The sequence below is a fragment of the Tachypleus tridentatus genome, chromosome 13 (assembly GCF_004210375.1).
Source record: "Tachypleus tridentatus isolate NWPU-2018 chromosome 13, ASM421037v1, whole genome shotgun sequence".
Taxonomy (NCBI): domain Eukaryota; kingdom Metazoa; phylum Arthropoda; class Merostomata; order Xiphosura; family Limulidae; genus Tachypleus; species Tachypleus tridentatus.
The window spans coordinates 193,196,159-193,220,833 of NC_134837.1; the positions used below are offsets into that span (position 1 = coordinate 193,196,159).

General features: G+C 31.0%; 1 protein-coding gene across 1 annotated transcript; it reads right to left on the reverse strand.

Moving 5' to 3' along the window:
• Positions 1-518: 518 nt before the first annotated feature.
• UK114 (reactive intermediate imine deaminase A homolog UK114) lies at positions 519-16,113 on the reverse strand. The gene is made up of 6 exons (XM_076484407.1): positions 15,692-16,113; positions 12,365-12,470; positions 8,839-8,893; positions 7,553-7,621; positions 7,131-7,186; positions 519-1,719 (listed from the first exon to the last, which is right to left on the reverse strand). Exons 1-6 carry the CDS (start codon positions 15,754-15,756, stop codon positions 1,660-1,662), a joined length of 411 nt encoding a protein of 136 aa, XP_076340522.1. The 5' UTR covers positions 15,757-16,113; the 3' UTR covers positions 519-1,659.
• Positions 16,114-24,675: the final 8,562 nt, after the last annotated feature.

Below are 24,675 nucleotides of genomic sequence, written 5' to 3' on the forward strand. Positions count from 1 at the left end.
ACAAGTTTTGTGACAAAATGAGGATGTGAAGCAAAAATTTATAACTACTCACCTGAAAACTTGTGTGGGCTTGTGCGTGTGCAAAATAACTTTTAGATATTCAAGAGATCTTGTACTTTAACAATGACGCAAGCTAGTACACAGAAATTACTAGAAGTTTACATGTCCGAATTAAAAATACATTACATTTATTATTTCTATCAGTGGTTCCTACACTGTATGTGTGTGTGTGTAGAGGTGGTGGTGGGTCTCAAACAAAATGCAGAAAAAAAAGTTCACGTTTCATATGCAGAAAACTAAAAAAATATAGATTTCAGATTTATTTATGTATTACTTCATATTGTAACTATAACAACGAAGACAAAACAAATAAGGCACTTGCTTATACAAGACAACATTATATAAAAACTATTCCTGGTGAAACTGGTATAAGAAATATGGAATTAATTATTTAGACACAGCCATTATTAAAAAACGGAAGTACTATAGAAACAACTATAAACATATCTAATCAGTCATTTCAGAATTTACAAATTCCATCATTTTATTAAACTATGGTTCTTTTATTACAGAATATCCTGATGTATTGAATAACTAAAAAGCAGGAAAAATAAATGCATTTGCAGATAATATTTAATGCAAACCAGTTTCAGTTAGAAAACAAACATTCAAGTCATTAGGTAGGCCTTTCTTTTCAAACATTCATTGGTTCCAGATTTTAAATATGTGATTTAATAACTAATTCTTTACACATTTTCATTGGGACAAGAAAAGATTACTCAAAAGTTATACGATAGTGACATCAAGTAAAAATAATGGATTAAACAACAAAGAAATTCTTGTATGGATCAAGTTATTTCTCCAGAAACATTAGTTACTGTTAAAAACCATCGATTACACTTTTATATCAATTTTGTGTATAACTAGTGATGATGAGAAAACCCATTTGTAAAGAAATATACATATAAAAAGGGCTGGTTTTGGTTGAGAAAATTTTTTTATGTACAGGAGCAAACAATGTTTCAACCTTCTGACAATGACCGAAGAAGGTCGAAACATTGTTCGCTCCTCTACATAAAAATTTTCTCCACCCAAACCAGCCGTTTTTACATGTATATTTGTGCATAACTGCTAAATTATTAAACTTTGCTTATTTAATAATATTTAATCTATTGTGATAAATGAAAATATTAGATAAGAGAGCCAGTAAATAGGAACAACTATACATGGAAGTTTCCACCATGTTAAAAAGTTTCACTCGTTGGGTAAGTTACCTAGAATTCTGACTAAACTCTGCACTAGCTTGAATCTACTTATGTGCAATTAATTTAAAATCTGACAGTTTACGATAATTTAGCAAATTCAATCTCAATTTAATCTCTTATCTTAAAAACTTACAGCTTCATTCATTAAAAGAGATCTTCAAGGACAAGCTTTTTTCGTCTTACATCCCCCTTTCCCAAAGAAAAATGTTTTGATATTCAAAATACTTTTGAAATGGTTTAAAATTTACGTTTTTTATTTATGTATTTTAATATGTTAACAAAAGAATTCTCTGGTTTCTGAGTTAAGAAATATTTCTCTTTATTGATGTTTCTTTTCAGACAAACTCTTTTCCTTCACATAAATGCAGACTCTGCATCATAACTGAGATGCTAGTCATTGGGATTCTACAATATTACCAACAACAGCAATAGCTTCTATTTCAACTTTGGCACCCTGTAAAATAAACAAACATTATAAGAAAGAAAAATAAGTTTCTATATTTGAGAAAAAAACAACAAACAATTATGATCATTTTTTACTTTAAGTGTTGCCAAGATGTATCAAAACATGCCATAACTGGTTAACTCAAACATGTCATACGTAATTAGAGGTACATATGTTAAAACCTTATAAAATTCAGGAAGAGCATACTTTGTGCTTAAATCTTGATGTCACAGATGTTAACAAGAACACTTAAATTAACTTTGCTACTTAACCACATTTCATGAGTCTTTTCTTAGAAAGGAGCTAAAGATGTACACAATACTACAGTTAAATGAAACAATTAAGCTTAATGTTACATCAACAATAAGATCATGCTATAACTAGCTGAAGATTGATATGTTAACCAACATTCCTCCATGGTAAAGCAATTCTTGATGATGAGAAACCCACTTGGAATAAAAATGTATCAGAACAGCTGGTATGGGTATTAACACTTATTACTAAAGCAGAGAACAACGTTTTGAACTTCTTAGGTCATCTTCAGGTTAACATCTTCGAATTTCATGGTGGAAGAGGTGGTGAAAGAAAATTTAACCCAAGACCCCTTTTGGCTTTGAAGTCTAATTTGCCAAGCATGTGTATACGTTACGTGGCACCAAATGTGGCTAATCTCCCTCAGAATGATTTGAAAATGATCACTGCCTAATAATGGATTATCGTTCACTGTCCAAGAAGAAAAAAAAGATTGAAGAATGAATAAAGAAATGGCTACATCAAGCATAACTAATGTCAATTTAAGCCAATAAAATAAGTACTTCTCCAGTATTGAAGAGAAAGACAGATTATGCTCTCAGTGAATATGTTCTACAGGTCAACTCCCTTCAATCAATATCTCCACCTCTTCAGTGTGCATTGTGCCTACTTAAGTCTCCCTTGATGATAAAAGGGAATTATATCTTCTCAGTAAAGTCATCAAGGTCTGTTTGGTCAAAAATCTCTCTTGATAGCACATACAAAAATACTATGAAAGTATATGTAACAGACTTAGATGGCTGTGGTCTCCAGAGGAATAATAAGTAATATGGCCATGCAAGATGTACATTAGTCAACCAAAAATATCATTTGCCAATGACCCTGTTTATCCTCCTATATAAAGAATACTACCAAATAATGATAGTACCAGATATATTAAAAGAAAAACTTCTCCTGTCAAAGATATATTCATAGAATGGAAAGAATCAGTCAAGGTCTTGGTGTCATTTAAATTAAAGCCTTAACAATGTCACTGCATCAGTATGGTTTGTTTCATTTAGATGAAGATCTAAATGTGCAGATTTTTTGTTTCAATTTGCAAACAGTTTTATTTTTCTCCATGGCAGCTATATGCATTCCACCTGGAGGTAAAAAAGGCAGAGCTCATCAGAAGGTTTGGTTTGATTTTGGTTTTGTTTTGAATTTTATGCAAAGCTATATGAGTGTAATCTATGTTAGCTGTCCCTAATTTAATAGTGTAAGACTAGAGGAAAGGTAGGTAGTCATCACCACCCACTGCCAATGAATAGTAGGATTGAACGTCACATTATACTGTCTCCATGACTGAAAGGGTGAGCATGTTTGGTGTGACAGGGATATGAACCCGCGACCCTTGGATTACAAGTAGAGTGCCTTAACCATCTGACCATGCCGGGCTCTCACCAGAAGGACAAGATTCCAATGAATAAGAGCAAAACCTGATAAAGGTTTTACACATCAGGTTCAATGAAACATAGTCCCAGTCATAATTTGGTGCAACTGGCATGTAGAGATGGATGTAATTTATCTACCCATTTGTCCACAGAAGGTAAAAATCTTCATGTAGTTGGAAACTCTCTTTTGAATAAACAAAAAGATCAGTTTGTACACCCATTGTAGTAATGAAACAGTATAAGAACATAATTATGTTTATAAAGAGAGATCACTATCTTTTGAGTCAAAGATTAAAAGAGATTATTGAGTTTTTATTCTCTGTACCTCTTTCTCTTCAACCATTCTGAACACTGTCAAGAGGAAGATGGGTCAGAACCAGTTCAGTTGACATAGTCTGGTTGTAAGTGACACATATTGCTAATAGTCTTTTTCACCATAACAAACATACTATAAAGCAATCATATTAAGATATTTTATAGAGTCCAACAAATGGTCAATGAAAACAAGAGGTGATTTGAAATATATGGGTTGACACTACATTTCAAATAACCTGCCTTTATATTGATTAGTGGGTGTGGAGGAGCAAAGGTCAAAATAAATACCTTAGTCAGCTCATTAATTATATTAACAATTGATACCACTTGACTGAAAATGATCAGTAAAAATCCCTAACTAGGATATATGATGATGATTTTTCTTGATTATAACCTCTCTTCACAAGTTTAAAATATTGTGATGGATGACAATACCCATGATCTCAATATGAGTTCACTGTTGCAATGTTTTAACTAATATGTCCTAGACTTGCATTTCTTTACAACTTGTGAAAGCTGACAGGTTTTGGTATTAAGAAGGGAGACATTATTTCAAAGAATTTTTGATAAATAATGTAGAAATCATAAACCAAGGTATGGGAACTTGCAAAGATGGTGATATAACAAAAATTTGATGCCTACCCACTCCACCCATCATAGAGCTCTGGAAACAGTGCAGCAACACCAGAGTTTCATGGTCACCTTATGCAAAACATCAGTACCAGACAATGTCCACAATACCTATTAATGAAGTTAGTAGTGGCACTTGATTGACACTAGTCAAAACAGGAATTTGAAGCCAAAGTTACAAGTTACATTGCCTAGGCACCATTGAACCATTAGGAAAAGCCTTCCCTTTACCTTTCTGAATCAGCAAATACTTGGGAAAACATTTGGATTTCAAAAAAGATAAGCTACTTAGGCACAAACTACATTGGATGGTCCCTCTAACACATACAAAATCTTCATTGATGACTGCAGAGGGAAAAATTTAAAATATTTGGCTCAACAACCCACATAAGCATCTAGTTTAATTTTTACTTTTCTACTACAATAGTAGTGTTCTAGCTAATTTTTAACATGTTTTTTCATTAATCATGCTGTCTTCATGAGATCTACTATTAGTTCACAATAAGCATGTCTTAGTAAACATAAAGCTACCCAAGTTTTTATACGAGAAGTTGAAGAAAAAATGACGTGTTAGAGTTACCAATGAAATATGGCAATACATTAAGCATACTATAAAATTACCTGTGTCTGCAAGTCGTTTAGTCTCAATCTACAATTTACCATGAAACTTTCAGAGGTTCCCAAGTATGATCCAGATGGATTCTACAAACCCTTACTGTATTCATTTTACTATTTGTATGAGTTTGTCAGCTGTTTCAATTCTCTCTTGCTATTGACTGAGCATCTATTTCCCAAATTTTATTCACTATGAAACTTAATGGTTTTTGCTTCTTTTTGAATTAAGTATTTTTCAGATTTCCAAGGCAGATAGAAGTATAAATTAAATATTAATGCACCACAAATTGATACACTGTTATGGAAAAGCTGGCAAATAGGGAAAATTTCTGGAAAATTTTATTTCAGTGCTCAATAAACCAATATAACAAATGCTACACATCTACATTGTCTAGTCATCTCAATGAAGTAAAACAAAAGAAAGAAAGAAATGCAACAAGTGGCAAGCTTACTTGTGTTAGTGCAAAGCTGTGCAGCTGTGATTATCTGCATCATGTTTAATGCAAGGAATAACAATGGATTTTAGTGCTATAAGTCTGTAAAATTATTGCTGACCAACCAACACTAGGTATATGAGAAAAACTAAACCACAATAAGTTACTATTTAAATTTTAAAAATCTTTTATCCATCGACTCTAAGCTGAGTTACTACGACTTAGTTCTAATCAAAAGCAAGTCTTCAGCTTTTATTGTGGTAAATTAAAAAGGTTTGTAGTAAATGTTGTGTATTTTGTATTGAAAATTTCCAACAGATTAATGTAAAAATGACAAACAAACTAATAGAGATTAAACAATTTGTACAATTTCATTTTTCAATTTACTAAAGAAGCAAATTCAGTGTATTGATAATACCTGGCATGGTTTGTCTAATTCAACATTTCAAAACTATTTTATCATACTCACTGAAAAGTTTTGTAAAAAACTTAGACAACTAGCAGTGTATAGACTTAAGCTACAATTTATGGCCTATAGATGTGAAGTACACAGAAAGAAGATAGCCATATATAGGTAGTGGGTGTTGGGTTGGACAGCTATAGGTCAGTAAATGTATTACATTCTAATTTAGCATCTTTAAGGAGCTCTGAAGTGGAAGCTTTTAGGCTTACTTCTTTTGCAATGAAATAAGAAACAAAACAATTTATTCAATATCTAGTGGATGGTTCTATGGACCACTTGATGGATACTACTGGTACATGTCTCTTTTGAAGCTATAAATGGAATAGTATGGGAAGCAATGGTATAAATACAAATTATATGGGTTGTGGCATTCCAAAGTCATAACATTACAAAAGAAACTGCTCAAACAAGATCATCTTTATGCAAGAAAAACAAGTACTTTGCTTCCTGACATTATATACTTATAATTCTTTGTAGCCATGACACAATGGCTTATACAACAGTTCTGTTTTTTTCAGAATTTCATGTGCTATGGCTATTGAGAATTCCCTTGTTTTAATAAAAGTTTAAACAGAACTTAAATTAAATGATATTGATAATATAGTTCATAAAAATATTTTAAGAGGTCAAGAATATAAAAAGTACCCTTAATTAAGTCTTCACCTAATGTTTTTTGTATCCTATAGAATATAACAGATAGAAATTCAAACCATTATATATTATCTTAATATCAGTAACATATAAATACACTTAATAGCTTATTTCTCTTTCTGTACTTTTTCATGTGGAGGCCTAGAAGCCAAAAGTTGCAAAAATTTCCTTCTTATTTTCATTCCTAAATATTTTATATTATTAATCCATTCACTGTGAATGAGATGTATGCACTGGGAAATATAAGTCCTAGCTGTAGTGAATGGGTTAATGGTTCAGTTTGGCTCATGACTCAGTGAATTTGGTTCATGCCTTAGTCAATTTATCATCAACACAAGAAAACAAACACTCCTGAAAAGGTTAGTGATAACTATTTAGAACATAAACCAGTGGTACTAAGTATCATATGAGTTTAGCTAAGCATACTAAAATCAAGCACCACATAATTTGGTTTAAAGTTGCTACTAAAAAGACTTGTAAAAATCTGAAAGTGAAAGAAATTGCTTGGTTCCAGTCTTTAAAAGTAATAGACATAACACAATGATTGGTGACATTAAAGCACATTTTTTGTTTTCATTGTAAATAAAATAAAAATTTAGAATTCTCAAATATGCAGAGTTTACTTACAGCAGGCAAACAAACAACTTGATATGCAGCACGAGCAGGAAAAGCAGTATTAAAAACTGAAAAAGATTAAAAAGAAAATAAACACGTTTCATAAAATCTTCAATTCACTCTCAGAAGCAAGATCAAAAGGAGTTGGAAACCTTTACTTATGTGAAACAAGATGTCATTTGTGCAAAAAGTTGTATTAAGGTAAAATCTGAACAAATATTTAGTACATGTTAAATTATATTAAATTGTAACATTCATTTAGACATTTTATTTCACATATTAACTTGCACATTAATGTAAAGATAAAGGGAAGTAAACTGAATACACACTACTTAAATTAATAAATTTTTATCTTAAAATTTACATAAAAAAACTATCAGCTTTGTACACTGAAATTTCCTAAACAATTTAGGTTCTACTAAGAAAATACTTACATTCTTTATAAACTTCATTCACAGCAGAAAAATCATTCATATCAGTCAATAACACTGTAGTCTTGACAACTAAATGAAATATACACGTATAAGACAATAGAAGTTTTGATTAGAAGTGTAAATGTTTATAAAATACTATCTTTTCTGGTCTAAATAATGTCAGGTATCTTACTTTCCTAAGTCACTGTGAAAATTGGGTTTTTTAAATTTTGAGTAGTTACAAGTTTGTAGAACATTAAGAAGATACTTTGTAGATAAACCTAACACTTCAGAAATTTTTATCAATTCTTAAAGTATATTAAGTAAATCTTTTAGAAACTTAATCCTGAAAGTGAAGTTATAGAATCATAAAGGAAGTATAATTTTTGAATCAATTAAATGAAATTATTTGAATCTTCAGTGATGGTGAAAAGTGTCTTTTACAGTTTGATTTGAAAAATTGGGAGATAAACCAAAAAAACTAAACACATTTCAATGTGTACAACTTCCAAGATGAATTCTCCATAGACAAAGTATAGTCTATCAAATGATAGTTCTCATTTTCATAATCATGAAAAAATTAAAAGTATTCTTGTAGATTTTCAATCATCAAAATAATGAAAAATATACAAGAATCACAATAAACAATACTGTATTGTGCATTTTCATGTATGTGTAAAGTGCATTCAATACAGCAAAGATATTGGATGTTTTCAACCAATAATTAAACTTAAAGTTACTTCTGCTGTGAGATTAGTAAGACTGTTGAAAATACTGGAAATTAAATTCAACAAGAAAAATAATTTTTACTAATATAAAAATTCACTCATGAGAAAATGTACAACAAACAACTGCAAATTAGGTATTTAAACATTCACACACACATATATACACCTTTAACAGTGGAAGTTCAAAATTATGAATAGAAATTTCACATCTGATGCAGATTCTGTGAGCAGAAGTTCAAGGAATTTAACTAAATATAAAGAACAAATGATAAATACAAAACAATTTTTTCCTTGTTGTGACAGAAGATTTTATTCTACACAAATAACATGTAACCCTTTAAGAACTGTCTCTCTCAGAATTACAACAGTGGTGGTAGCAACTTATTTAGCCAAGCTGTATAAGATCCATCCATCAGATAAATTTATCCATTATTGTGAAAGTAATAAAATAAAAACATTCTGTCCATTGCTACACTGAGTAATACTGAAAACATCTTAGCAGATATTTACCAATTTAAAATTCAAGTTCCTTGAAATTTTTTAAACCACTCCAGAAATTGGTGTAAAATATGAACTCACCATTGTTATATGTAGCTCCAGCAGCCTCAAGGATTTTTCCCATATTCTGAAGAAGCTTCAAATGAAACAAAGAACATTTGCACTGCTAGTTTTGAGCAAACAGCTAAACAAGTTTTTGATTTTTCATTGTGATAATTTTTTAAATCACATTATAAATTAAGTTAGAAAGCTATTCTCTTTTAACAGCAATTCTCTCCTTTATGATGAAACTTAGAATGAAATTCTTTGAAAGAAAATACATTTTACACCAAAAAGAGAAGACAATGATCTTGTTTCAACGAGTGAATGTGCATGTTAAATATGAATACAGAAATTCTAGGCTATAAAAAATTGCAAGAATTTTAAAAGATTCTTTCTGAGAACCAAAGTTGTATTTTTCTGTATACTTTAAAAACAAAACGTTCAACCCACAATTTCTCAAAATGTAAGATTATTTTTGAATAATAATAAAGTGTATTAGAACCATTTTTTTTTCAAATTTTGAATGACAAAAGTGCCTAAAAAATAGTCTCCTTCAATACTATATTAAAAGTCACACTAACAAGTACACTTTGGCAAAACTTTAGCAGGCTTTGTATAATACCACTTATATGTGTGTACATATTAATGATTTAAAACTCATTCTGGAAGATTTTCAATGTGACTATGTGTGTACCTTATATTAATGTAGCTGAATTTCACACCAGTGATGGGCATTTGTAGAATAATATGGGTGTCAAAGTTTAAATGATGTGACAACAGGGAAATACTACTGGGGAGGGACTTTTATTTTGCATACAGTTCAACAACTTCATTGAAGTAATAGATGAAGATTCTAGATTATTATATTTTTAAAAATATGAAAACTTATAAATTTCTTCCACGATGCATCAAAATTAAGGTGTCACTGCATATCCACTTTCCCAAAAAGTTAAATTCAAAATCTACTCTGTTTTAGAAGAAATCATTTATTTCAATTTCCTCCAAGTTCTTTGATTATTATAATTACTACATTTAATATAAAAAGTAAAACCACCTCAAACATAGCAGAAAAAAGAACTTAGGATAAATATGGATAGGCTACTAAAACCATGGAAGTACTGCTATATTGCCAGCAGTGAAGCTTACACAACTTTAGAGTATATTTATAAACACAGATTAAAAATCCAACGATATCATTATCTCTGCAGAAACAGCTAGTTTGGCCTCACTTGGAATACTGTGTACAGTTTTGACAACATTATCTATTAAAGGATATGGACTTAACTGGAAATTGATTGGTGGAAGGTTATTAAGACAATTCTAAACATAAATGACTGAGAAGCTGGAAATTGGGGAAGACTTGGGGAAAGTGATGATGGTTGTATTAGATTTGATGTTCTGTTGTGCATAAAGATCAGAAAAAATGGTATTTTGGTTACAAATTTCAAAAACGTAAGTATGAAGAGATGAGTCAAGAAGTATCTGCTGTGAATTGGGAAGCTGAATTATTTAATACACTGAGCAAATGTAGAAAAAAATTTAATGATAATTATATTCTTTATAAGAAGAAAAGAGAACTAAGTAAATAAACCAGTTGGCTCACAAAGTGTAGAATGATTAAAAAAAAAAAAAATGGAAAAAGGCATCACAAATTTATGAAATTTTAATTGACTGGTACAACAAAAGATTTAGAAAATTACAGAATACCAAAAAAATTTGTCATATGGAAAATTAGGACATTGAAAAGGATGTTGGCCAAAAATGTAATCATAACAGTAAGAATTTCTTTAAATTCCTTAAGGGTAGATGATGGATAATAAGAGAAGGCTTGTATCTGATGATTATAAAATGGCTGGGTTACTAAGTTTTTTGTTTTGTTTTTTTGTCAGGTTCTACTAATGAAGATTTATGCAGTGTTCCTTATCTTGAACAGTTAATAGCTGGTAACAAGAGCCAATAAGATGATCACATTAATTCTGAGCTTACTAAGAAAAAAATGGGAGTTTCAAGAATGGTAAGTCTCCTAGGTTAGATAATATTTTCATATGGGTTTGAAAGTGGTTGAAGATTGAATACACGAGGTATTTGCTACTATATTTTCCAAGTTCTTGAATAGTGAGTGAGTAGGTGTCAGAGGATTGGAAATCAGCTAATATATTCCTTTTTACAAGAGAGTTAATTATTACAGTAATTATAGGCCTATTAGTCTTATACAAGTTGTTAGAAAAGTTTTGAAAGTTATATAAAAGATGTTTTTCAAAGTCATTTAACAAAGTTTAGAATTTTATTAGATAGTCAACATGGTTTCAGAAAAACAAAACCTTTCACATTTTTTGAAAATGTTACTGCATATTTAGATGACAATAAAGATGCAGATTTGGTGTCTCTGAACTTTCGGAGAGCATTGGACATAAATGGATTATAAAAACATTCTCTCTAAAGAAGTGGTGGATAAAGTAGTAAATTGGATAGAAGATTGGCTGTATGGAAGAAGGCAAAAAGGTTTTATGAATGGAGTGTAGTCAAACTGGATTAATGTTGCAAGTGGTGTACCTTAGAGCTCAGTCTTTTATTATTATTATTTACATTATTGACACAGATGAAGGAATGGTCAAATTACTTAAATTTGCTGATGATAAAGATCTTGGGTATTGTTGGCTGTGAAGAGGATGCTGCTGATTTACAAAAGGATTTAGATCATTTAGTGAGTTGGGCAAATAAATAGCAGATGGGTTTGAATCATGATAAATGCAAGATAATGAACATGAATTACCATAATTTGAATTAAGTACAATTTGGATAGGAATAACTCTAACAGTATTAAAAAACAAAGATCTTTGTGTAATAGTTGATCAGTATCTAAACAATCCAAGCATGGTGGCAGGATAAATAGAATTTTAGGTGTCATTTGTGGAAATATTGAATAAAAGTCTAAAGAGGTTATAATTTAATTGTATAAGCCACTTATTAGCCCACATTTGCAGTACTGTATAACTTAGGGAGGACACTGAATTGTTGTAAAGGGTTCAGAGGATGGCAACTACAATGGTGCTTGAGATGGAAGGGTTTGTCATATAAGAAAAGGTTCCAATCTCTGAAGCTGACATGCTTAAGATTGTAATACTTAAATAGTAAGAATGGTAGGACTAGGAGAGGGGGCATAAATATAAATTTTGGAATGGTATGAATCATCTGCAGCTAAGACAGTTATTTTTCTAATAATGCAGTTTGCTTCCCTTATGGGTTGCCTTAAGAGGTTGTCTTCTGATTGGATTCTCCAAAGCATAAAGAAAGCAAAGGTCTTTATATCATTGATTTCCCAGATGACTTCATAATTTAAGAAGATCATCTTTTATCCTTTTCTCAAGAAAACAAAGGTTATTAGATTTAACTTACTTCTGTAAGATACCTTTTATTTATAGAATTATCACAGTGCACAGGTAAGTACATTAAACTTACACATAATTCTGATACATTCTAAATAGATACACTGGATCTGGAATGAGCGAGATATAACACAAAACTATAATAAATATATCACATTAGCAAACATGAGGTATACTACCTGTTTAGCCTGAGGAACAGTGCCCCCCTCCACCAATTTCATGGTTTCTGGGTTAAATCCAATCTGACCAGAGATGTAAAGGGTGTTACCTACTTGAACAGCCTGACTGTAATGACAACAATAAACAAAAAATTTAACCTTTACAAGAAACAACTGGATGTCACAAACCCAAATGGATCAAGAAAATAGTGGAACAACACAGAGTCACAAAACTTCTTGGCTCACAATATATTTTAAACAAAACAAAACATTCAAGGTATCAAATACTACTTAGTAAGATAAACTGAAGAAAATCAAGTCTAACATTATATTTTGTTTTTTTACAAATTTCTTACAAATATATCTAACATTATATTTCAAATCTAGGACAATATTAGAATCAGTTTTCAATGGTAAATTACATTATTGTAAACAATATCTTATGGATTACAGAGAATAGAAACAACAAATTTGAGTATCATTACAATTACGTAAAACAAAACAGTCTTCAATAATTAATTTAATTTCACTAATTAATCCTCTTTAATAAGGAAGATAAATATTTTAAGGAACATCAATCACAGCTGTAAAACTTGGTATTGTATATTACTATATTGTTAAGTAACTAAATTTAATTACACTTTCACCTTTCACACAAAATGTGCCTCACGGAAATACTGTGACCAGTAGAATGTACTCATTACTCTCTCAAGACAGCTGATATGGGTATTAAAACTTCAAGTAAAATAAAATACAGAACAACATTTTGACATTCTTATGTCATCTTCAGGTTAACAATTATTTCAATTAAAGTTTTAATACTCATACCTGCCATATTGAGAATATATTTTTACTTAAAGTGGGTTGTCATCATTGACTCATTATTCTATATGCTGTGATTTCATAAGTGTAACACATTATCAAGTATTTCTCCAGACTGTAGGCATATTGCAAAAATGTCACTTGAATAATGGAATAAGAGTACATATATACACTGCTGGTCAATGAACATAAAGAAAAAATATGCATTTTGCATTGTTAGAATCAACCAATTATTTGAGTAGAGCTTCAAAAGATGAAAATAAGAAAAGGGAAAATAAAAACAAAAACCTTTTTTAGCATTTAACAGGGAAATGTGAACACTATGAAATTACTTTAAATACTAGTTGGTTAAAAGTTTAAGACCATACCAAAAACAAGTCCTAAACAAGGTAGGAAATGCCCAACAAGAGGTCTCAGTAGAGAGTTGCATGATTGTCATAGTGAATAACTTCAAAAATTCGCTTTGGCATGGTCAATATAAGCGTTTGCAGAAGGTTGGCTGGAATGTTATTCCAAGTGGTGAAGATAGCTTCACAAAGATCACGTACTGTTTGGAATTGACGTCCATTTCTATAGACTTCCCTTGCCATCCACCCCCAAACATTTTCAATAGGGTTCAGTTTGGGTGAACATGCTGGATGGTCCAAAAGAATCACGTCATTCGCCATGAAAAAGTCTTTTGTCCTGCAGACATTGTGGATTGCAGCGTTGTCCTGCTGAAAGATCCAGTCATTTCTACACAAGCAAGGGCCTTCAGTCAATAAGGATGTTCTCTCCAACATGACAGTGTAGCCAGTCTCTGTATAATGCCCCTGTATAACCTGAAGCTCCATTGTTCTATGGAAGGAGACAACATTCCACATCATAATGGAACCACCTCCACTGTGTCGTATAGAAAAAGTCTCCGGTGGGATATCCTTATTGTGCCAGTAAACCATCCAGGTTTGTTTCTTGTCAGAGAACAAAACCTTTGTCCACTTTTCTACATCCCATGTTTGGTGCTTCTCAGCAAAGTTTAACTGAGCTGTTTCATGGTCTGAAAGGAGGCATGGCCTTTGAAGACGTTTACAGTTTGTAAAGTCTTTCTCTCATAGATGCAGTCTTATTGTTCTTGAGCTGTATTTTGCATCCATAAGGGCCTTAATCTGGGTCATTGATCGGCTGGTGTCTTGCTGAACAACCCGTTGAATCCTCCTGCTCAACACCAGCGAAATTTTCTTGGGCCGACCGCTTGAAATTCTCATTCCATATCCCTCAGGGTCGTTTAAGAAATTTGCAACAGCAGTTTTACTATGCCCATTCTCACCAGTGATGGAATGTTGAGAGAGGCCTTGCTTTTGCAGCTTGACAATTCTGCCACATTCAAACTCTGTCAACTTTTTAGCCTTTGCAATATTTTTAACCAATGTAACACAGGAGATAACAGTGGGAGATATTGACAATGCTAGTGCTTGAACACAAATAACTAAATTTTGTTACGTGTTTACCGATTAATGCTTCGTTTCAGTATGATATTAAACTTTTGACCAGCTAGTATTTAGGCTAATTTTATATTCTTCACATTTTCCCTATTAAATGCTAAAAAAGTTTTTTTATTTTCCCTTTTCTTATTTTCATCTTTCGAAGCTCTACTCACATACGTGGTTGAATCTAACAAAGCAAAATGCATATTTTTTCTTTATGTTCATTGGCCTTAAGATTTTGGCCAGTAGTGTATATATCTAATGTAAATGTAACTTATTTCATTTCATTTTCCACTACCTTTAGCCCTGATAGTACCTCTTTCTAATTCATGAAGATAATTGTTAACACGTATTCAATCATATTCCATCTCTCTTCTTCTCTCCATAACACAAAATTTGGAGCATATCAAAGGGCCAATTAGACTGTTGTAGTATCCTATTCATTTCAAACATTCACCTGCCTACATGCAGCAAAAACATGTTGAGATTTCAATGTATCTCCATATAATAACTCATATCAGTTCTTGTCTGAAACTTCTCCAACAATTCAACATTTTTTCTTGAACAGGATGTAAAAAAAACTGAATAGTCTTCCAAACAAGATCTAATTATCACCTTATTGGTGACGCCATGTTTTTTTCTGTACTTTATGAGGCAAAAAAAAAAAAATCAATTTTTATAGTTAGTGAAATATCGATATTATAAAAGTACTGCAAACGGTTATTTATAATTTCGAGTTATTTAGCTATAAAAAAACAATTCAAAATGAAAATTATCAATCCTACAATACTTGAAAGTTGATTTCCATAACTATAAAATACAATACAATGTCTTACTAATACAACTACAACCACTACAAGACCATTAGAAGCCACACTTAAAAGTTCATCCTCCCAAACTACGAGGCTAAGTACTTTAAAATTCAGACGTAAGTTTAGAATGTATTTAAGTTTAAAATTTAACTCTTTTTCAAAACCCTGGACAACCGCATAGAAAGTGAAAATTATTTTTGTCGTAAAATCCAAATTAAACTTATAAATAGAAAAATGGTAAAAAAAAATACCTGTAAGGTCCAATTGCTTTTGGTGCATGAGAAGTATTTATGATTTTTCTTATTATGCTCGCCATAATTCGGGTTCTTTAATAATAACAGCTAACTCAAAACGTTCCTTCTAAATTTTAGAACTTCAACCCTACGTTGTTGCCAAGCGAAGAGGTTAAAATATACCAAAATATCGTTAATAATCTAATAGCAAGGTCAATAAAGCCCACGTGGTTGACCTTTTCAGCTCTTTGGATATTCAATTACTTACTTTTGAGTGGCTGAATAATAAAAAAATTCTTAAACACACAGCAGTTTAGTTTTATTATATGCAATAAATATACATTTCAATTAAATACAAGAAAGTCATTCGAAAAAACACATCATAATGAATTTAAAATTTAACTCATCGTTATCTCATAATTTTAGCAAGTATAACGACTAGCAGCGCCATTACCGGTTATAAATTATGTTATAACAAAATAAATATAATTTGTGAGTTGTAAACTTTTAGTTTGTTTCGTAGTTAAATGAAATAAATATTGCTTTAAAAAATCTAATCAGTTTGCGCTGACTGTACCAGAAAAGCAAAAAAAAAAAAAACGACAACAAAGGAATTTCTGCTCATTTTCTACTTTTCTGTTCAAGCTTTAGTTTAGATATATTCCACAACAGACACTTCGTTGTGAATAAAATTGTCTAGACAGAGAGAACTTTGAATTGTATGTAAGATTTTATAATGATATTCAACAGTGGATTCATGATTTGACAAAATGGGGATGGCGCAAAAATGTTGTGTTTAAAATTTTTCTCTCTTTTTTAAAATAAATACATTCATATATCAAAGGTATAATGCTTCTAACCTAAGTTTTCCCAGGAAATAAACATTATTTGATATCTTACTATTAAGATTACATTAAAACATACACATTTTTTCTCTGTTTCTAAAATTAACCACCCCACTAGTGGCACAGCAGTATATCTACGGACTCACGCCACTAGAAACGGGGTTTGTTGTTGTTGTCTTGAATAAAGCACAAAGCTAAACAATGGGCTATCTGTGCTCTGTCCACCACGGGTATCGAAAACCCGGTTTTTAGCGTTGTAAGTCCGCAGATATACAGCTAAGCCACTGGGGAGCAGAACCGGGTTTCGATATACGTTGTGAACAGAATACGAATAGACAATTATATAACTTTGTGCTAAATTTCAAACAAACTAATATTACTTCTTTATTACTAAAATTACCGAACATTTTCAAATTTGTATAAAAATTTGTTTCTCCTGATATACCTTCGTTCTTAACAAATTTTAGCTATCTTTTGTTTTACTTTATTTCTCAAGAAGAAGTAAACAAAAGAAGAGCTCTAAAAATAATAATATTGAATCGATACGGCTTGTTCGGAATTCAGTTTACTTTTTAGTTTGGTTTACTCAGAGTAAGAAAACGTTTCTGTGAAAAATATTTTTGTTCGACCAAAACTTCGAAAATTATTCACAAATTTGATTTTCCTGATGATCCAGGACAAACATGTATTTATTGTACACTTGTATAAATGTATTTCTTTTCATCAAAATTCATAATGTTTAAGCCTTGATTTGATAAGACATTTCCGACTGAGTTCAATTTTACATAATTTATTCTGAAAAAGTAAATAAAATAATGGCTTTAAAAATAATATTATTGACCTTAAATAACTAAATCAATAAGACTATATCAAAATATTTCCAGATTGGTCAATTTTTATAATTTGTTTTATACACTGATAGGAGAAATTTCGTTTTCTTGCTTTTCAGGGGTTTGTTTGTTTTGTTTCTGAATTTCGCGCAAAGCTACTCGAGGGCTGTCTGTGCTAGCCGTCCCTAATTTAGCAGTGTAAGACTAGAGGGAAGGCGGCTAGTCATCACCATCCACCGCCAACTCTTGGGCTACTCTTTTACCAACGTATAAGGGGATTGATCGTCACATTATAACGCGCCCACGGCTAAAAGGGCGGGTATGCTTGGTGCGACCGGGAATCGAACCGCGACCCTCGGATTACGAGTCAAACGTTTTAACACACGTGGCCATGCAGGGCCGCTTTTCAAGGGACTTAATGTCTCTAGCTAAAACTACATTAACCCTGTCCTGAATTTTCTGGATGTGAAGACTATCCAACATTTTGCTATTAATTTTCCATTAAGATACGCACACGTTTCTCTGTTTGAAAAACTGATTTTTTTAACCAAAACTATCGTTGAAACTTTCCAAATTTGTCTGAAGACTTGCCTTTCCTGATAAAGCAAAAGAATAATGTACATGCTGTACGCTTTTTAAAATGGATCTCCTTTCATCAAAATTCGTAATATTCATGTTTTGATTTGCTAAAATATTTAAAACTACGCTTAATTTTACTTTATTTATCTAGAAAAAGTAAACAAGAAGGACTCTAAAAATTACATTATTGAATTGAAATAACTAAATTTATAAAATCGACTTCTTTCTAAATTGGTCAAATTTTCCAATCTTATACACTGATTTGTGATTTTTTTAGCTTTTGATCGGTTTGGTTTGTTTTGAATTTCGCTCAAAGCTACACGAGGGCTACTTCCACTGGCCATCCCTAATTTAACAGTGTAAGACTAGAGAAAAGGAATCACCACCCACCGCCAACTCTTGGGTTACTCTTTTACCAACAAATAGTGGGATTGACCGTCATATTATAACGTTCCCACGGCTAAAAGAACGAGCATGTTTGGTGAGACAGGGATCCGAACCAGCGACCTTCGGATTACGAGTCAAATGCCTTAACTACCTGGCCAAGCCGGGCCTTTTAGCTTTTGAAGCAACTTCATATTTCTCGTTAAATCTACACTACCTTAGCCAGGTGAGTTAACGTGTTCTACTCGTAATCTGAGGGCCACGAGCTCGAATTCCCGTTGCACTAAACTTGTTTGCCCTTTCAGCCGTTAGGCGTTATAATGTGATGTTCAATCCCACTATTCGTTGGTAAAAGAGTAGCTCGAGAGTTGACAGTGGTAGTGATGACTTGCTGCCTTCCCTCTAGTCTTATACTGATAAATTAGGGATAGCTAGCACAAATAGCCCTCGTGTAGCTTTGCACGAAATTCAAAAACAAACCGAACTACACTACCTCAGTCTTGAGTCTTCCTAAGAAGTAGATACTAATCGATATTTTTTATTAATTTTGTATTAAAATACGCACAGTTTTCTCTGTTGCAAAACATTGATTTTTTCTCCGAAATCTCCCTTTACATTTTTCACAATTGTGCAAAAATTCTATTTTCTTGATAATCCAGGACAAACATGTACTCATTGTACGCTTATATGAAATGTACTTATTGTACGCTTATATGAAATGTACTTATTGTACGCTTATATAAAATGTACTCATTGTACACTTATATAAAATGATCTCCTTTCATCAAAATTCCTAATATTTATATCTTGATTTGATAACATATTACCAACTATGCTTAATTTTACTTACTTCGCCTGTCTCCCGCTGGTACCGCGGTAAGTCTATAGATTTACAACACTACAATCAGAGATTCGATTCACCTCGCTGACTCAACAGATAACCCAATGTGGCTTTACTATAAGAAAACACATATACATTTACTTCTCGAGAAAAAACTAACTCAATAAATCATTATCGATTTTTTCGAATTGTTAAACCTTTCCGATTTCTTACACACTAGGTAAGAGAAGCTTCTTTGTTTTTTAGTATATGAAGCGAGTAATGCTTCTTGTGAGAGCTATACTGCCTCAATATTGAGTTTTCCTAATAAATAACGACTATCTCATATTTTAATATTAATTTTCGATTAAAACAAGCTATTTCTATTTGTTGTTTTTTTTACACAAGCCACCCTTTAAAATTTTCTAAAGTTGTCCAAAAGTTTGATTTTCCTAATAATCCAGGAGATTAATGCACTTAATATAAACTTTTCCAAATCGATCTCCTTTCATCAAATTTTCTGATATTTAAGCCTTTTGTTGATAAGACATTTACAACCACGCTTAATTTTACTTTTTTTTTCAGAAAAATAAATAAAAGAAGGTCTTTAAAAAAACATTACTCAATTAAATCTATAAGGCCATATCGACATCTTTCCACCAATGTCAATTTTATGATTTCTTATACCCTGGGTGTGTTTTTCATATAGCAAAGAAACATTAGGTTATCTGCTGAGTATACCGAGGGGAATCGAACCCCTTATTTTAGCGTTGTGGATCCGTAGACTTTACCCTGTACCAACGGGAAACTCTTATACCCTGGGAAGAGAAATTTCGATTTTAATTTTTGAGGGGACTTAACGTTTCTCGTAAAAACTATATTACCTCTGTCATGAGGTTTTTATATGAAGACGATACCACACATAAAGTTCTTAATTTTTAAACTACATCATAAAAAATAGGGAATTCGGAGCTGGTAGAAAATATCAAAACAGATTATTAAGTAAATATTGGGAATTTTGATAAAAGAATATGCAATTCGAGAAACGTAAACCAAGAACATCTTGCTATTGAAATATCAGGAAGCATTTTTTTTTTAATTATTTTAGAAAAATCAAGGTCTATAAGCTTTAATAAATTTGGTGAATATATCAATATTTTAGAAATACAAGTGTTTTTGAAGCAAAATTAAAAGAAAAACATAAAATAGATTTATTTCCCAATAAAATTCAAAAGTAAGAAATTATAACATTAACGGAAAATATTAAGTCGCTTCAAAGTCAAAAAAGAAATAACTTTGGCTAATCCAGAGTAGTGACAATCGAAAGGCTGGAAAGACTTTGAAGCAATCATAATGATCTCTAGATTTTGTGATTTCGATATAATTATCTTGTATTTAAAGCTATTCTTTTTATATTAAAAAAAAATAGTAACGTCTGTACTGGCCAAACATTTGATAACAGATTTGATTAAAAGTTTGGAATATTGAAGAATTATATCTATTTCAAAACTCACATGTCAAGTGTATGTTTCTATTGAAATATCTGGAAAAACAAATTTTACAAATTTTGTGAAAATCGAAGACTATGAATTTATCATACTTGATGAAATTATGAATATTGTGTATTATAGAAATAAAAGCGTGTATTTAAGCAAAAGTGAAAAAAAAAAATCACCAGATAATGTTTATTTCCTACGAAAATGCCAGAATAAGACATTACAACATTAACGGAGAAAATATGTCGCTTTAAAATAAAAAAATAAAAACTTTTGACAATCCAGAATAGTGACAATTGTAGGATTGGAGTGCATTTGGTAGCAATCGTTATGGTTTCTTATATTTAGTCATTTCAGTGGAATGATTTTATATTTAAACTTCTTCAGAGTAGTTACACTTGAAGGGTTGGAGTGAATAAGAAAGCAATTGTAATGGTTTTTAAGGTTTAATGAATTCGAAGAAATGATCTTGTATTTCAAGATATTTCTTTGTATGATATAATTTGAAAAAAAAAAAAGTAAAGTCGCAGATTGCAAAAAAATTGATAAAATATTGTGGTATAAATATTGAGAATTTTGCTGAAAGAATATTCATTTCAAGAATCGCACACCAAGAGTATCTTTCTATTAAAATATTTGGAAAAATAAATTTTTCCAAAATTTTGGGAAATTCAAAGACAGTACGTTTAGTGAAAGTATTCATGTTTTGCAACATAGAAATAAAAGTTTTTTCTCAAGGAAAACTGAAAGAAAATTACTGGATGTTGTTTATTTCTTTACAAAATGCGAGAATGAGACTTTAAAACATTAACAGAAACTATTAAGTCGCAGATAACCAAACGATTAACAAATTATGGAGTAAAATTGGGAATTTTGATGAATGAATATCCATTACGAAAATTGCTCACCAGGAGAATATTTCTAAAAATATATATAAAAAAGCATTTTTTAGAAAATATTTTTGATGTAGATGCCTCAGTAGATGTGTTGAAAAAATCAATATTTGCGACGTGGAAATAAAATTTTATTTTGAAACATAATTGTGAGAAACATCGGATAGTTTTTATTTCTGAATGAAACGGAAGAATGACACATTATAACATTAACGGAAAAGATTATCTTGATTTAGAGCTAAATAAGAAATAAGGTTCGATGATATAGTAGTGATAACAATTGTAGGTGTGGAGTGCATAAAGTAGCAGTTATCATAGTCTCTTAGATTTAGTGATTTCGATTGAATGAGCCTATATTTAATTTTTTTTGGAATATGTCTCGAAAAATTAGTAAAGTTGGAGTTGTGGAACGTTTTATAACAGATTATGTATTGAATATTTGAAATGGTTAAGAAAAGATATCCATCTCGTGACTCACACACCAAGAACATTTGTGTATTGTAATATCAGGAAATACAAATTTTTAAAATATTTTGATAAAATGAAAGCCTATAGTCTTAGTAGATTTGATGAAAAGTGTTTTTCGCTGATATATCAAGAAAAATATTTTCTAAAATAAATATTTGTGAAAGTAGATGTATTAAAAATCAAAGTTTGCAACGTGGAAATAAAATTGCATTTTCAAGCATAATTGTGAACAAACATCGAATAGTTTTCATTTCATAATGAGACGGAAGAATATAATATTAACAGAATATATTATGTCGCGTCATAGTTAAATAAATAACTTTTGCTAATCCAGAATGCAAAGAATTGAAAGGTTGGAGTTTATATTGCAGAATCGATATGGTCTCTTAGATTTAGTGATTTGGGTAGAATTATATTATAAAGTTCTTCTCTTTTATAATATATCTTGATAAAAAAAATAGTAAAGTCGGAGCTAGCTAAAAGTTTCATAATAGATTGTGATGTAAATATTGTAAATGTTATTGAAAGGATATCCATTTTAAGAATAGTACAAGAGAATATTTCTCTTGCAATCCAGAAAATACAAATATATTGAATTCTTTCGAAATTGGTCAACCTATTTGTTCCTTGATTTCACAAGATATTTTGAACTATGCTCAAGTTTATTTTATTTCTCGAGAGAAAGTAAACAAAGGAACATTATTTGATTAAAATAACTACAAAACCACTTCTATTTCTTTCCAAATCTGTGAATCTTTTTTTTTTATATCTTATATACTCGCTAAGATAAATTTCTTTAACTATTGAAGAGGTTTAACTTTTCTCATTAACGATACGCTGTCTTAGTCTTGAGGTTTCGTAAGAAATACAGAGCATCCGATATTTTACTATTAATTTTGCAATAAAATACACATAGTTTTCTCTGTTTCAAAAATTTATTTTTTCAAATATTGCCCAAAGTTTGATTTTCCTGATAATTTAGTAGAGAAACGATTTTCAAAATGGATCTCCTTTTACCAAAATTCTTAATGTTTATGCCTTGATTTTATAAAAGATTTCCAAGTACGTTTAATTTTAATTTATCTATTCAGAAAAAAAGCAAACAAAGAAATGACTTTAAAAATATTATTATTGAGTTAAAACAACTAAATCTAAATGGCCATTATGGCTTGTTACCAAATTTATTCCACATTGTGGATCGTTTTTAATATAAGTTTGACATTTTTTAGGTTTTATAGCCACAGTGTCTCAGTCTATTAAGTTTAGATTACGAGAATGCAATTTTCAAAAGCATACATCCATTATATCTTTCTCTTTAAGTAAAATGAAGGAATATTTTTTCAAATTTGAAAAATGCCAAAATTATTTATTTCTTTGGTAAAATGGATGAAAAAAATAATTTTGCTGAGAAACGTCTAAATGTGCATAGTTTAATACAAAAGTGTAAAATATCCCAATCTGCGTATTTCTTAAAAAGCAATTTCAAGACTATATTTTGAATTCAGCACAAAGCTACAAAATGAGCTATCTGGGCTCTACCCACCACGAGTATCGAAACCCAGTTTTTAGCATTGTAAGTCCGTAGACATACCTCTGAGCCACTAGGGAGCATTTTAAGACTAGAAAAATTGGTACTTCAATTGAAAAATATTACGTGTTTTTTTTTAAATCCTAAGGTAAAAACATTTTTCGTGACCCAGAAATAAAATACTTACTTCAATGATAAATTAAATTTGAATGAAATCAGTAATAACTTTCTATAATTAAAAGTTTGTTTGAAAATCTCAATTTTGAATCCCTTTTATCTCAGAAGTAAATCCAAATATCCACAATATTCAAAACAAATCAAGACTAAAATCATGGGAGTTATGAAAATTAGAAGCCAATTCGAAAATCATACTTCAATTGAAATTTTCTTGTCGAATAAGATGAAATTCAAAACAAACCAGCCCTTTCTTCTTTAACGTTTTTCATTTCAGAGGACAAACAATTCTTTTGAAGGATTCAGAAGCACTACATTAATGAAAAATAAAGTTCTAATGTTTCATTTTTGCTATTTTTGTAAGAAATAAAACATTAAAAACAAAAAAGGGCTGGTGTGTTTTGAATTTCACACAAAGCTACACGAGGACTATCTGCGCTAGCCGTTCCTAAGTTAGCAGAGTAAAACTAGATGGAAGGCAGCTAGTCATTACCACCCACCGCCAACTCTTGGGCTACTCTTTTACCAACGAATAATGGGATTGACGGTCACATTATAACACCCCACGGCTGAAAGGCGAGCATGTTTGGTGTGATGGGGATTCGAATCCGTGACCCTTGGATTACGGGTCGAGTGCCTAAACCACCTGGCCATGCCTGGCCAAAGAATAAAGATACAGAGCTTGTAATTTTGATGATAAAATATATTTTTAAATACCTAAAACATGAGTATTGTAATACAAAATGGAGTTCTAGTTTCACTTCACTTTTCATCTCAGATATTCTTGTTTGTTTCAATTTATAGAAACTTTGGAAATAACGTCCAGTTTTTCTCCATCACACACATTCACTCATAAAACCAAATTAACTGGTGAATACATCTACTGAAAAGTTGTAAATTACTAAATGTTTTTATTCTCAGTAATCGAAAAGGCAATGTTTCTTTTATTTGGTAATACCAATTGGTTGGACAACGGAAAATACTC

Coding starts and splice junctions, on each gene's coding strand:
- UK114 (XM_076484407.1), bottom strand. CDS start 15,756: ATGGCGAGCATAATAAGAAAAATCATAAATACTTCTCATGCACCAAAA. Junction 12,471..15,691: donor AAAGCAATTGGACCTTACAG/GTATTTTTTTTT, acceptor TTGTCATTACAG/TCAGGCTGTTCAAGTAGGTA. Junction 1,720..7,130: donor AAGTTGTTTGTTTGCCTGCT/GTAAGTAAACTC, acceptor TTTATTTTACAG/GGTGCCAAAGTTGAAATAGA.